The sequence below is a fragment of the Notechis scutatus genome, chromosome 1, assembly GCF_049901735.1.
Source record: "Notechis scutatus isolate UNSWTSFEM ecotype Mainland chromosome 1, rNotScu1.2, whole genome shotgun sequence".
Taxonomy (NCBI): domain Eukaryota; kingdom Metazoa; phylum Chordata; class Lepidosauria; order Squamata; family Elapidae; genus Notechis; species Notechis scutatus.
Genome location: NC_142009.1, coordinates 61567354 through 61583609, shown reverse-complemented (window position 1 = coordinate 61583609; position 16256 = coordinate 61567354). Strand labels below are relative to the sequence as shown.

The 16256-nt window shown below is 38.4% G+C and overlaps 2 protein-coding genes across 5 annotated transcripts in view; both read right to left on the bottom strand.

The window, feature by feature from the left end:
• The window catches only part of BTBD9 (BTB domain containing 9), a 148391-nt gene extending 145709 nt beyond the window's left edge, over positions 1-2682 (bottom strand). For 3 of the 4 annotated variants that reach the window (XM_087965545.1, XM_026681372.2, XM_087965536.1), the window contains exon 1: positions 2546-2682. The gene's annotated coding sequence lies outside the window, so the exon portion shown is untranslated. The remainder of the gene's footprint in view (positions 1-2545) is intronic. The other variant, XM_087965554.1, reaches the window with a different exon arrangement.
• A 2780-nt stretch (positions 2683-5462) lies between these two features.
• Positions 5463-15559, bottom strand: GLO1 (glyoxalase I). The gene is made up of 6 exons (XM_026681382.2): positions 15449-15559; positions 12337-12419; positions 11127-11267; positions 9373-9440; positions 7088-7177; positions 5463-6451 (listed from the first exon to the last, which is right to left on the bottom strand). The coding sequence occupies exons 1-6, from the start codon at positions 15527-15529 to the stop codon at positions 6363-6365; spliced, it is 552 nt and encodes a 183-aa protein (XP_026537167.1). The 5' UTR covers positions 15530-15559; the 3' UTR covers positions 5463-6362.
• Between the last annotated feature and the right edge of the window lie 697 nt (positions 15560-16256).

Sequence of the window (16256 nt, the reverse complement as noted above, 5' to 3'; positions counted from 1 at the left end):
GATTCTTCAGATAATCAGACCCAATTTTACAACCATTTTACCATAGTCATCAAGCAAATCACATGGTCATTAAGTAAATCTGTCTTTATTGACTTTGCTTTATTGGAAGTCAGTTGGGAAAATACCAAATCATGTTCAAGTGTCTGCAGAATATTTTAACTGCTGTAAATGCAAACCAGCTGCCAAGTACCTAAATCACAATCACATGACCATGGACTGGTGTGATGGTCATAACTTCTAGAATATATCATGTCACTATTTTCAGCACTGTCATAACTTTGATCTGTTGTTAAATGAATATCATAACTCAAGGACCATTATAGTACATGATATTTGCAAAACATACACTTTTGCCTTTTTTCCCCATTCATGTTATTATACAGTATGTAGCTTGAAGTTACTTCCCCCCCCCCCCGCAACTCCTATTTTGGGGGGGGAGGGAAATAAAGCTTTGCGCACATTTAAAAACAACTTGTACTTTCAGTAAGAGGTTCTTATCAAAGTAGAGTGAAATGTTGTTTTCTGAAAAGTAGTTCCTTCTGTATGACACAAAATGTAAAACAAACAAAAACCGAGCAACAAAAAATCAAAACATGATTTTTAAAATCCTTTTGACCTTCAAAAACCATTGATAACTTTTATAGCTTTTTCACAACTTTTTAATGAAGCTGTAATGCAGGTCACAGACAAATTCTACCTACTTTCCTTGTCAAGGAGGAGAGGGGAAAGTGTTAAATTGAGAGTTATATAGGGGGTCAAACTATTCTCCAAAGCACCTGAAGGCAGAAGCAGCAGCAATGGATGGAAATTAACCAAGGAGAAACCAATCCAGAAATAGGAAGAAGTTTCTTCACAGTTAGATCAGTGCAATGGCTTGCTATCAGAAGTTCTGGATGCTCCGTGACTGGAGGTTTTTAAGAAGAGACTGGACAACCATTTGTATGAAATGGTAAAATACAGGGTCTCCTGCTTGAGCAGAGAGTTGGACTAGAAGACCTGTTAGGTCCCTTCCAACTCTGTTATTGTGTTACTTTGTCAAATATATGGAACAATATTAAATGTTTCAGGCAGCAGAGCAGTCAACTAGATTAGTAATTCTTCCTTCTGCAGCCCCTTTAATGTCCACAAAACCTGCTCTGGATGTTGGACTATTCTTTGGAGCAGATACATAAGCTAGAATCTCTGGCCACAGACAATAGATGACAGATAATTTGTATGGGGAAAAAAACCTGCACTCTCATGTGGGAAGTCAAGATACTACATGCAGTTCCCTCATAATTTTTTCTCATAACCCTATGAGATAGATTAAGCTGATGTGTGTTTTGAAAAGCAGAAAGGAAAAGAAAATCTGTTCAAAAGGTTCTATCAAAGGATAGATACCCCCTTTTAGATACTCCATACTTTTGACTGGTTGGTTAAGTAAGAGTTACCCTCATTTACCAAGAACAAATGACTGAAACATGTTTTGTGATGTCACAGGGCAAACCCATAAAACATCAAGTAACAAATTTGAAAGGCCTGAGTTTGCATTATGACAGTGTGAGGTACATGTTGTCACTTTTTCATCAGTGCATTTTGTACATGTTTATGCCAGCGAGCATCATAGTTGGGTGAGTATTTAAAGGCGGATCTGACTTCAATCATTACATTGGCACAAACTTTAGCATATTTTTTAAAAAAAAGAAAATAAGAGATAAAGACTAGAGTTTTACATGTACCATACACAACATCAACAGCATTAACCGTACATACATATTTAGAAACCCAACTGAGTTAAACAAGGTGGATGAGAGTTGCAGTCTAAGAATCTAATGGAAGACTTTTCATAAGGCTGATCAGAAATTTTGGGGACAAGGGCAATGTAGTTTCAACATTACTGAACTATCACTAATTACTCTATTTAGAATGGTTTTCCCAAGCTTGTGTTTTGGCGGTTGGAGGGGTGTAATTATGTTCTGGTCAACTTAATTAAACATACGACCCTGGCACATGAACGGCCTTATGTTGCACTTTAGCTTTTATTTTACCAAGGTTTGCATGCAAACCCAGTAATAACTAAAAAAAAAAACCCGGGATTTTGCATTCCGAAAGATAGACTTAAAGGCCCAGGTACGTAAAGGGCGTCAACTGCACACAACGCCCCACTTCTACCAAGACCTCAATTCCAGACGTACGCTTTCATGATGGAATGAACGAAGCCCCATCGCCACTTTGCAACCCCCAGGAAAACCGGACGCGAAAAACCTGCTGCACATCCCGAGGCGGAGCCCTTGAGGGAAAGGGGGGAAAAAAGAAGAAGAAGAAGAAGCTCGCAACGACCCCTTCGCGATACCCATCGGGTGCCCTTTGCCTGCCATGAAATAACCTCGCCGAGTGGCTAAGAAATGCTCAGGGCCGCGGGGTTACCCGGCAAGGAAGGGCGAACCGATATTAACGGCCTTGGCTGCTTGCAGCCTGCGCAAGGCCCTACGAGCGAGCGCGTGGGGGCGGGGGAAACACCGAGGAAACTCGCCCCCCTCCCCAGCCCTTTCGCCACCAGACTTACCGGTGGAGCGCTGGAGCAGGACACCCCCTCCCTCCTCTGCCGGCCGTGGCGTTCAGGCGTCGCCGCGAGCACTGACGTCACCCTGGCAACGCCAGCGCTCGGCGCGTCGACGTCACCGCGACGGAAACGAAAGCGAGACTCTGACGTTGCTGGATTACACATTTTTGTACATTGTCCCTTTTTGGAGTCTGGTACGGTAATTTCCAGGGAAAGAAAAGGGAAGAAAAAAAAAAAAGCCACCCCTCGTTTAACCTATCTCCCCTTGGAAATATTTGCTCCTTTAAAATCAATGGAGAAATTGCAAAGCTGAAATTCAAGCCAAGCGGACGGGCGCCAGCGTGAGCGGTCAAAACATTTATTTATTTTATTTTATTTATTTATTTGATTTGCCAATTGTTAATCTTACATAATCTTACTTGTTTGAACTGCGACGAAAATTAAGAAAAAGAAATTTGAGATTTATTTCAATATTTCATTTTTATTTTATTTTTTTGTTAAACGGGACCGTAGTTTATACTATCCGACCCGATTCAACTTGTTTTCGGCATTAGCCCATTGCTACTAAGAAAGATCAGTCGCGCTTTCCTTTTTTTGGATACAACCCTCAAAAGGAGTTTCTTTCACAACATACCTTATAGGGAGGGTCACACTGGTTTAGGATACATAGGCACGGTCTTAAAAGTCTAGATTAGCATGGAGTCAGAGAAAATAAGTCTTTCTCCCTGACCATCAGCCTTCTGAATCCTTGCTTCCAGCTATAGTTTGCAATTTCCCTGACCAGTAAAAGGTAGATAAACTACTTTCCTCCTAGTAATATCCTTTGCATTAAGCAAACTGGAATAGTGACATTAAAAAAAAAATCCTTGCAAATGTGACACAGCACAATCTCGTAGCCCTTTTTATGCCATAATGCAGTGAAAACTGAGCTTTCATTCCTTCATTGATATAGGGTTCAGAATGCAGCAACGTTTATAGGATGAAAACCGCACTTACGTATACAAGAGATACTTCTATTACTAACCTTTTTATTTCTGTAGCCTCCAATTATGGTTGATTGCACAGTCTGCCAGATTGTCACAAGTCAGTCAGACTGGATTTGGTATTTTTATTTACCTATCAAGCCCTTCTCAAGGACCCAAGTAGATGTTTGATGATATTAAAGGCACTATTACAGGATGCAAGGCATGTAAAGGTGCTTTTTGCAAATGACCAATGATGATTTTGTCAATGCCAGTAGAGTTCAATTGGTGTTTTGGGATTGCAACCAAGGCACATATTGCTATTGGTACTCTTTGTTTTTTTCACCACAGTCATTCTACTTCTATTTGCAGATCTTTGTATTTTATGATTATCGAAGAAATACAAAGACAGCTGATCCCCTAAAAACTGCCTAGAAAGACCCTCAGTTTTTTGGCAGACTTTCAGAAATGATTTGTTATTACTTGCTTCTGCTTCCTATTACTAGAGAAAGTGACTGGCTGAGGGTAACAGCAGGCTTCAAAAACTCACTTCCAGTTTGTAACCTGATTGCCTTGCTATATATTTATTTCATAGAGTTTTAGTTGTTTTTGTTTTATGATATATGCTGAGATGGACAGCTATATAAATCAAATAAATAAAACCACTACAAGTCGTCTTCACTCAATGACCCTAATTGGAACCAGGAACTCCACTGCTGAGCAAAGCAGATGATAAATGGGAAATCATGTAACCACAACTGTGCTTTCCATCTAGAAAGAGACTAGTATGTTGGTTGATTGCGCTGACATCCCAGGCAAACATCTTACAATACTCTCTTGAAAACTCTTCTTCTCTAATAGCTCCACTTGTACAGTGGCAAACCAAGTAATTTCTATAGGTCAGATCTCAAGGGTGGGATTCTAACAGTTCTGTCTGGCTCTACAGAACCAATAGCTCTGAAGAGCAGCAGACACAGAACCGGTTCTGTGTCTGCTGCTGTTTTGGCCCATGCGTCCGCCCGGGCTCTTACCTGTCCTTTATTTCCTGCTTTTTCAACCGCAGCTGCTTTGCACGGCACAGCTGCGGTTAAAAAAGCAGGAAAAAAGGGCTTTTCCAACTGCTGCGCACCCACACACAGTGCTGCTCAGCTGTCCAGGCAGCCTAGCAGGTCGTAAATGGCATGTGCGCGACTCGTGCATGTGCACGCAATGCAGAGCAACAGAACCAGTAGTTATACCGGTCGGATCCCATCCCTGCCAGCTCTCCTTTTCCTGACTCCACATACACAACAGAGAGTGATGAGGAAAGGATTTCAATAGAGTACTATGTACTTCTGCATATCAAAAGCAATGTGTTTGTGCATCAGCAATGGGAAAGAATCGGACAAAGGAGAGATTGCCTATAGAAATCGTTTTCTTTTCCCCATCCTCACAGCAGAAAGGAAAAGATTTCACAACAGTACTGTAAGCTATCTGTAATGGGCCTGCAGCTTTCAGATTCAACTTGCTTGCATGATTGCATTGGTTTCAATGTGTAGAAGAGTAAACAGCTTACTCTCTTACAATCCCTTCCTCTCCAAACTCTCTGCAGTGGGGGGAAGGGAGAAAAAAACACAAGGCGGGCATAGGACAATATGTCCTGAGTGTAATGCTAATCACTTGACTAAGCAATGCTATGAAGATATTAAATGGTGGTAACTTGGCTGTAAAATTATTTTTAAGCACCTTTGTAACAATTGCTGAACAAGTGGTTGGTAAGAGAGGAATATCTGTATACTAAACTGGCTCTCCAAAAACCAATATTGTTTTACTGGCTTCCTAGTTTTTGATATGCAAACAACCAACAGATCCTGAAATTATTTTTTTTAGTGCCAAATATAAGGAAGCATAAACAAGATTCCACAAAGTTGAAGAGTCAGCTTCAGCAACAGAGAATAAAAAAGAGTACAACTTCACAATTTAGTATGCAAATATTTAATATTTTCCATCTTCTTCCAGAGTCTTAAAATTGCCATTTTGATTTTTTGTCAGCACTTCAAAATGATCCAAATACAGCAACCGTTATTTACTGGAGCTAGGAGCAAGAATCAATTTGTATTGCATTACAGAATTCACCAACCATAAAAAGAGTTCAACAGTGAACATTTTTCCAGAAAAAAAAAATTCAGAACATTTGACTGCATTCAGGCACTACAGCTAAATAATATATATTTTTTAAACTTGGCTCAATTTCCCTTAAACATGATTTGTACTAATTGTGGTTCACCATTTAAAAAAAAATCAGTTATGAAGGTTTGTTCTACCCCAAAGGATCCCTGTTTAGTAGAAACAGAAGTAAATTTCTAAAATAAAATAAAAAGCTGAAAGCTCTGCTTTTTTCTATGGTAGATTTGGAAATTCAAACCTTGATAAAGATCTTATCAACATTGGTTTTGAGAATGACTCACAATAAACCACAGGTTTATATGCCCCAAAAGAAAAAATATTAGAATATTCTGTATTCAGATTAAATGGGAAATTGCATGCAAGAGCCAAACTTGGCCTTCCATCTCTTCTTGCACATAAAAGAAAAAGAGAAAGGAATTTTAGACCATCAGTATACTGCTACTCACTCCCTAACCTCCAATCTGAATGATTCTTCTGCTGTATTACGCTAAAAGTATTCAAGTTCACAACCAAATTCATGAAGTAAGTAGGGAGAGAAGAAACAGAATACAGGATCAGCTACTTTTTTTTTTCCTGATTACATCAATTGTTTTCCCTTAAAGAAGTTACAATAGTTCTTCTTCTTAAAGGTCTCAAGTGATGGTGCTCCCACAGCTTCTTGTAACTAACAGTGCATTGTTGTTATTTCTAATCTAGATTAAAGTCACCATATGATTAGGGTTCAGGATTTCAATCCAGTAGCCATCAGGATCCTGAATAAAAGCCAGGCCTTTCATTTTACCTATAAAAGAGGAATATATAATTTTAATAAATTCTAGTGTAATTCTCATTTCAAGCCTTTACAAGGTGTGTATCCCAGGATAATGTAAGATCCAATCTAGGTCGGTCACCAGAATTTATTTATTTAGCGTATGGCAAATACATGGACATATAGTGGTTCAAATGTTAATGTCCAGTCCATCCAGCCATTCAAGGACAGGGTGGTCTATGTTGAGAAAATCAGACATTGGGCCAGTGTAAGCTCTTGATAGACATTGGGACACAATGTGATGGATAGTTTGTTGAGGAGTACCACAGTCACCCTGAGGGGATTACCAGAAGTTCCCTGAAGATGGGCTCTAGCACAAGTCCGAAAGCTTGGAAGACAAAACATCTGGTCCGGTGACAGACCCAGATTGGATACTACTTTACAACTTTCCCAGATTAATATAATATCTTCGCCAAGATTTTTTTTCTAGTGACAAGATTTTTATCATTTATTTGCAAAAAGCAACCTGAAGATAGACAAATAGGTTGGAGATACACATCATGCTACCCTACATAATTATATACAATTTGACATGATTGATGTATTCACCCATTAATCTCAATACTACATACAAAGAAAAAGGCAATTATTGGTTCATAGCACACTCACCATCATCTGGTTTTTTCACAAATTTTACCCCCAGTTCTTCAAATCTTTTACAAGCTTTATTTACATCAGGAACAGCAATTCCAATGTGACCTAAAGAACAGCAGAATAATCAAAAACATTGCTACATTTGGTAATATGTGAATGCCTTTGTTCATAAAGCATTGATGTAAACCATCCATTCTTTGAAAAACAGGAAATACAACCATTATTCCATAATACATACAGAAGAAATCTATTCATTGCATTCAAAACTACGTTTAAAAGGGAACATCCCCAATCTGATGTGATCCAGAGGCATTGGCACAACTCCTATAATTTCTGTCCAGTTCTGAAACTCAATGATGGGATTATGGAAATTATAGTCCAATAAATTTAGAGATTATCAAGAAGATACAACTTTACTGAATGAACCAGAGTTTCAGTGTGGATCCTACATCTAGTTCAATCCCTAGCTTCTGCAGTATGCTAAACAAGCAGTCCCCAACTTTTTCGGCACCAGGGAACGGTTTCATGGAAGATCATGTTTCCATGGACCGGGAGAGTGGAAGAAGCATGCAACCTAAATCCCCCGCATGTGCAGTTTATAGTATGGTTTGCACTATATGAATCTTAATGCCTGATTATATGAGGTGGAGCTGAGATGGTGATGCTAGCACTGGGGAGCAGCTGCAAATAACAATTGAAGCTTTGCTTACTTGCCTGTCACTCACCTCCAACTCTGCAGTCCGGTTTCTAACAGATCATGGACCAGTACCAGTTTAGATATGCATTAAATTGTCTCTAACAAATGTCTGGGCAACGTCCATTATTGTTGTAAACAAATACTCAATTTTACTCATTTTAAAAATATCAAGTCATTACTCCTGTCCTTGATTTCAAAAAAAGAGTAAGTCCTCTCTATGCTTGTACACAGCAGGCTTTCTCTGTAAATATTTGAAGACCATCATGGCTTTCCTTGGTCTTCCCTTGTGTAAGCAAAATATAGTCAGAAAGTTTAACTATTCTTCCTAAGATTTGGTTTCCAAATCCCATGCAGCACACTTGAAGCTTATTCAGTGTGTTTTTCCCTGGGAATTGCTTGGATCTGAGCTTGCAGTATCTTGTTTTTAAGGATGTCCCACATTTGTTTGTTTTTAAGATTTCAAGCTATAGCACGCTGCCCATCTTTCTCCTTAGTATATTCAATTCTAGCTAATTTTTCACCATTTTTCTCTTCCTTTGTGTTTGTGAATTCCAGAACAACATAGTCATTTGGCCTCAAAGTGCCTGACTCATTCATTCCTAGGTCTAATTCTTACCAATCTCCCTATTGATCAGAATTAGACTTACGAGAGCCAACTCTATCATCATGTAACACCATCTTCTTAATAAAAATGCTACTTTACTCAAACCTATACCCGTCTCCTTCCTTCTGGTTTAATCTTTATTCAGTTATTTCAATTTATATAGTTGCCCATCTCCCTTATCTGACTCTGGTCAACTGACAGATAAAAAAAATTAAAGGAGATGTTTCAAACTATTATTGAAATAAATTGCAGTACACTATTCCTTTGTCTGCCCTTGAAGACACCTCAGTATATACAGAATGCTCAAACAGACATGCTGCCTGGTAAAAGTAGAGCTAACTGCAGACTGCACTGCTTGCTTCACCTTATAAAGGGTCTATTCTTGATCTTTACTCTTACCTGCTCTCCAAAATTCAGTTATTTTTTACATTAGTTGCCTTCTGGAAAGCCATTACAACATACTTGTTTTGACAAGCCTTCAGAGTTATGGTATATCTATCATTTATTTAGTAATATGCTTTCAATTATACTTTTTTCACTGTGAAATGCAGTTTTATGATTTTACTGTTTTGTAATTTTGTTTTGTGAATTACCCATAGAACATGTGGTGCTATGCAAATAATAATAAATACAATCCACATGTAATGAATATGATAATCAGGCATAATGTTCTTTTTGTCTGAAGTTCCTCCAGTAGAATTACATAGTAATTGTAAACATGGTTTCTCTGACAAATGAAGCCCAACCTAGAAGGAAATTTATGCTGCCATCATATTGTGGAAACTGAATACAACTGGATGCATTAAATTGGGAAGAGCTGATCCTAGAGCCAATGCCATTGCTGTATTTCATGGAGAAAGTTTTCATCCATGAAAAGATTAAAAAAATATGAACTTGGAGTAGAGTTTTTTCCCCTCCCCCCACTTTTTAAAGATTAATACACTTTTTTGGAAATAAAAGACACGCATATAATACATTTTGGCTTTTTTCAAAACATACCAAATCCTCTGGGGTCTGAATTGCCACTGTGATATGCCTGATTCTCATCATTTTCAGTGCCCCAGTTGCTGGAAGGAAGAAAGGAAGGGAGGGAGGAAGGAAGGAAGGAAGGAAGGAAGGAAGGAGACAAATGGAACAAGTGGAGGACAAATATATATTGATTAAGCAGTTCCAGCATAAATTAGAGGCTAACTAAACTTGTTGAAAAAACTTAAAGAAACTAAAGAAAATCCTAAATTCAATATAGAGAACAGTAAATATATAAATTTGAACCATTAGCAAATTACATCCAATTATATTGGGAAATTATATTGGGATTATTGCTCTAGAGAAATTAAAGCTAATGTATACTAAAAGAATCCACATAAAAATGAACTACATCAAATAAACTTATAAAGAACAGGGATTTATTTGCGCTGATATAAAATTGGAAGTAAATCATTGGGTAGGAATCTGCTTCTTCACTGCAGTTAGTCTGTTACCCAAACATGTAAAACTACAGGCAGAACTTGCTTAACAACCATTCGTTTAGTAACTATTTGAGTTACGATGGCACTACCCAGTCTTATATACAACTGATATAGTGCCTCTGCAGTCATGTGATCAAAATTCAAGTGATTGGCAGCCCACTTGCATTTACAATTGTAGGGGTGTTTCAATTTCCCGAAACCACAGTAGCTGCTTGTACACCCTCTCACTGGGCAGCAGCCATCCCCAGCCACCATGGTCATTAGCAAATCTATTTTCTCCAATGGACAATTGTCAGAACTGGAAATAAATACGGGGAACTGAAATAAACATTGCAAACTCAGTCTTGTAACTGGAAAGGTGATCTGGTTGCCCAGCACCCAAAATGTGATTATGTAACAGGGAGATGGGTGGATTATGGTCATAGAAACTTTGAAACAGGCCATAATTAGTTTTGAGGCTTCTGATGATTGTTAAGCAACCAATTATAAGTCAAAGACTACCAGGATTTATTTTAATTTGATGGTCACATGATTTGTGTGATGAACTGTAGCTGCTAAGCAATTAGCTATTGGAATTGCTTTCCATTCTGAGTAGATTTAGGAGCTATTTTTATTCTTTGGCCAGCATTTTTATTTATTTTATTTGAGTGCTGGTAAGTCAGACACCTGTTCCAGTTTAAAAGTGATTAAACACACTGAAAAAAATCTGTATCTGACAATAAGTTGATCCAGCACACATTAAAAGCAGGATATTTATTCCTTTGTATGGAACTGTCCTTTCTTTAAGTAGGCAAATTATGACACAGACAATATAAATTATTAGAACAGTACTTTTGAACAGTACTTTAACAGTACTATATTGCTTTAGCAATATAATTATTGCTTGCATAATGGATGTTGATTTCCTTCTTCAAGACCATTTTCATACCCTCTATAGCAGGGACGTTAAATTTGCAGCATCACATTGTTGTCACAAAACACATTGCAATTTTTTTTACCTTTCACTAAACCGGGATGGGCATGGCCAGCGTGTGATGCATCCGGCCCACAGATCACGAGTTTGACACCCCTGCTCTACAGGAACCAAACCTTTCTTTAAAAAAAATTATTTTAAGGGTGTCCTCTTTAAAAATCATTTTAAAGGTGATCCTTAGTTTGCAAAAAGATCATTCCTTATTCATTTCTCAGAATCTCCAGGTTTGAAGATGATATAATAGATGAAAATCTGGGGACTGGGGAAAAACCAATATGCAACAATCACTACATTTGAGAGAATACACTCACTGTGTCAGTTCTACTGTGGCCTTCCTAGAAAAGGTCCATGCTATCCTCTCATTATTATCTTTTGGAATATCATTTTTATCTTCATACGCCAAAAAGTAGAGGGAGAACTTCATAGAAGGAAAGTCATATTTTTGAAGTAAACTGAGGAAAAAAATATACAAATTATTTCATCCTAAACATGAAGTGATTTGCCATACTTTGTTTCACATGCTTGCAAATTTACTGATTTCTTGAAGTAAAAAAAAATATACCAAGAAAGCAAAATTCATCACACCTCAAAAGATCAATAAACTCATTTGGCGTAAGCTTTCAGAGACCTCTACAGCTTTAAATTGAAGGCAATCAAATCTTTCTCAAAATAAAGCTGATTCCACCCCACCTCCCAATTTCCTCATTGTAACATAGTAACAAGCCCCTTGACGATCAGCTTTAGGACTGCTGTTGGCAATTTTTTAAATTTTAGAAAAATCAATTAAAAATAAACCTGAGGTTTACAATGACAACAAAAGCATACAAGTGATATTATTTTCTTATATAGATCAAATCCAAAACGACCCTTACTGTGGCAATGTTGAGGAAAATGCAATACTTTTGCTTATATAAAATTTAGTTTTCACTCAGAAAATATTTGGAGGAACATTTGTGAGGAACAATTTATGTGCACTTCACAATATATCTCCCAAATCCTGACTTAATATGTCAAATCAGTTTTAATGTAGACTACATACAACAAGTATGGTAGCCAAAAGCATTTGATTTCTTGTTATTTCAAATATGTTTTTAGTTATTGTTCTTAGAAAATCAAGTATGTAGGGTGCACATTTGTCACATGCAGCAAATAGAACACTCAATAATGTTGCCTCATACTTAAATATATTCCAATCTACTGGTAGGGTTGATGAGGGACGAACAACCTTGGAGAAAAGGCAGAGTTAAACATGTTTCTCACTCTAGTGATTGACAAAAATATTACACCCACAAACAAAGAAAGAGTCCTTTTACTCAGCTGAAGTTTTCATCAAAGGGAAAACATTTTTTGTTTCTTTAGTAGTTCTTCTCTTCTGTGCCAAGTTTTCTCAAAGGCCTTCCATATCATTGGAGCAATATAAAGCAGCTTAAAATCTTTCATTAGTGGAGGACTAGATCCAAGACTCTTTTGTTTTTAAATGGTTAAAATGCTAATGAAGACAAGTAAATTGTTTTTACTTACGTCATCCCAAGAATTCTAGTATAAAAATCCAGTGATTTTTTAGGATCTTTTACTCTTAGCATTGTCTGCTGCATAAGGAAATCCTATAGAAAAATACAACTTTGGTAACTCAGAAGACTCAACAAAATAGAATATAGTTTTCCTTGAGACAAAAAAATGGCCAAGACTAAAGTATTTGTTTTGACAGCACAAAACTATCTGGTCAGTACTTGCATGGTTTTAGCAGGATTCTGGTGGATGTTATTATTTTGGTGCCTAGGGTACTGAATAACAATAGAAGAGCCATTGTTTTGAAAGGGAGCTTCAAGTTGAAAATTCTTTCTCAACCTAAGAATCTAAATTAAAATATGGTAAAAGATGACTGTCCAGGGCCCCTTAAATATATATTACTTGATAACTGGTTCAATTTACACCTGTTCTTACTGATAAGAATGTTTCTAACTTTCACTGGAGCCTTCAGGAAAATTATTCCATTTGGTACACTCTGGAACACCAGAAAAGATAGTTGTATGTCACCCCTTCAGGGATTTCTAAAGTGTGATTTTGCTATCCTTAGATTTTGTTTTTCCAACTTAAATGAACCCAGTTCTTTCAATTTCTCAATTTAAGACTTGAAATTCATTCCCTAATTTTTCTTAAATGTTTTCTTTCTACTTACTCCAACTTTCTTTAAAAAATATTGGGCATTGGGGTGCAAAGATAAGCAATTAGAGCCTCACATAATGAAGGGCTGTAGAGTGCTCAGATTCTAAGATGCTTCAAACAATGCCTGCCTACTATTCCTTAAAGCACTTTCATCTGCAATGCAATCCCCCAAAAAGATTTGTTTGACTTAAAGAATCACAGATAGGTACAACCATTTGTCCAGTGACTGTTCAAGTTACGATTACTGTTTAAATTCAGGTTACGATTACTGTTCAAGTTACCTATGAGCCATCTATAAAGTTGACGTCCTCAAAGCGTCCCTGCAGTAACATGATTGTGATTCGGATACTTGGAAACTGTCTTGCACTTAAGAAGGTTGCAGGGTCCTGTAGTTAGGTGATCATTATTTGTGATCTTCCCTGGCAGTTTTCCACAAGCAAAGTCAATGGGGAAGGCAAGGAAGTCCCATAAGCCACTCCTACTCTCACCATTTTTTCTCCTGAGGAGCTCCTGGGCAACAGAGTGCTAGGATGAGGAACCATTAGTGAGAGAGCCTTGGTTTAAATAACTCTTGCAACATACTTCTATCTTATCTTTTCAAAAGCATATTATACTATGTTAAATGAAGATAATTCCCCAAGGTATGTGTAAATAAGATTACAATCTACTAACTACCCTGTTAAATCTTCCTAAACTTGGTAGAAATACCAACACAACTATGTTATTAACAGAGAAAAATATAAAGTACCTCAAGGGATTCTGATAACACTTGAGAAGGCATCTAGAACAGGGTCCCCAACCGCCGGTCCGCGGACCGGCCGAACGCGGAACAAGCCTTACCGGGCCGCTGGTTGCTGGGCGCCGCCATCTTTTTGGTAAAAAAAAGCAATTTTTTGTCAAAAAGATGGCGGGCGCCAGCGCTTTAATTGAGCTTTTCCGGGTAGAAAGCCATTTCTGCCCGAAAAGCTCACCAGCACGCTGGCGCCGCTTATTTTTGACGAAAATCACTTCCGTGACGTCACCGGGAAGTGATTTTCGTCAAAAAAGATGGCGGCGCCAGCTGACGCTGGAACCGGTCGCGGCGCCCAGCTGACGCCGGAACCGGGCCGCGGCGTCGAAAAGGTTGGGGATCCCTGATCTAGAATACAGATAGTCCTCAATTTACAACCACACTTGAGCCCAAAATTTCTGTTGTTAAGTGAGACATGTTAAGTGAGTTTTGCCCTGTTATGACCTTTCTTGCCACAGTTAAGTGAATCACTGCAGTTAATTAGTTAATCACCCAGTTGTAAAGTGAATATGGTTTCCCCATTGACTTTTTCAGAAGGTCATAAAAGGTGATCACATAACCTTGGAACACAGCAACAGTCATAAATATGAACTAACTGTCCAGCATCTGAATTTTGATCACATGATCATGGGAATGGTACAAAGGTTGTAACTGAAAAACAACTTTGAAAGGTCACTAAATGAATTGCTGTAAATCAAGGATTACCTGTAATCAGTTCAGGTTGCAATGTGTAATCTTACAATCCTAGACAGATGTGAGGAGGAGGGGTCCTTTGTGCTCTCTGAGCTTGGTTGTTTTCTTGCAGACGTTTCATTACCCAAAAAAGGTAATATCAGGCCTGGCACTCGTTTGGATAATGAAATGAAATGAGGACCCTTCATTTCAATTCTGAGTTACAAATATTCTTTATTGGCTATGCATATCTATCATGATTAGTAGGATAGCTAACAAATGATTGCTTTCCTTAACTTGGGGCTTTCCAGATATGAATTAAAGCAGGGGTCTTCAAACTTGACAGCTTTAAAACTTGTGGACTTCAACTCCCAGAAATCCTCCTCCAGTCATGTTAATTCAGGAATTCTGGGAGTTGAAGTCCACAAGTCTTAAACTTACTAAGTTTGAAGGCCCTTGAATTAAACTCTCGCTGTATAAGATTTGAGACGATGAAAAGTGCTGGCCAAGCACACGGACCAGGCTGGGAAATAAAGAATATTTGCAGCTCAGGGTTGAAAGGAAGGGTCCTTGGTGCTTTCTGAGTTTCCTTGTTTTCTTGCATACGTTTCATTACCCAAACTAGGGTAACACCATCACTGCTAACATCAGGACTAGCACTGATGATATTACTTAGTTTGGATAACGAAACGTCAAGCAAGCTCAGAGACCACCAAGGACCCCACAGGCTGGAAAAGGCTGGCATATGAGGCAACAGCATTCCGGGAAGGATATGATCCTCGGGCAGCCAAGACTTGAGGTCACTTTTTGCTTGGCTAAGGGCTCTCTCTTCCACCAGAGTTTTCTGCAATTCCTGAATCCTGCGAGCTCTATCCGTTCTTTCGGCGGAGCGAAAGTCGCTCGCAGCGAAATCAAAGAGTGTCCCCGTTCTTCCCACTTTTCAGCAATCTCTCGCTATTTGTTCAACGGTTTCCTCCTCCTTGCAAGTCACGCCTTTCCCTTTACCTTCGTGCTGGGATCGGGGTCGGCACAGGCGCTATAGGCTTCCTCATCGGTCAGACCGCTCATCTCGCCTTGCTCCGACATGCTGCAACCAGGGAGCCGAACAGCCACTGCAAATTACGCCCCTTCTCGTCCCTTCCCTGTCGCGTATTTTAGAGGCGAAGACGCTCTCCAGCCAATAGAGGCAAGGCATACAAATGGGCAAATCCGTTGTTCCTACAATTCCCAGCATTCTTTGCAGCAGAAGGGGGGTTAATTCAACCCTTCTTCTTTGCATCTCCAATTCCTTTTAAAGAAAAGATGATTCATCCTCTATAACTGATGAGGAAGCTAAGGGCTACTGCGAGTTCACTTTTGACCTACGGCCCAGAAAATTAGACTAGTAGGGGAAAGAGCAACAGCAAGAGTAGTCGACTGCAGAGAACTGAAAGCAAAGAAATATAGATTTTTTTAAAAAATTATGCGTGTGAATTCTAGGAAAACTTTTAAAAACTCCATTAATATCGTACATCTAATAAAGCTCAATCAATTTGATACACATGATCAAATCTGAACCACATTCACGCTCTTCAAAAGCAAAGAGTAAAATACTTCACAGCTTCACAGCTTCAGGAGACTTAATGGAAAATGTTATGAAAATTGTTTCGTATTCTCACAACATCCAATTTTCTGAAATCTAATGGTAGCTGTGAAGTATTGGTTTTCAAAGTCAGTGTTTATTATAGCAAATAAGGCATCTGGTAATAAATAGTTGAGCAGAAGTCTGCAATTGAAGAAACTGTTATTAAAGCAATGCTCTCCAACTTAGTAT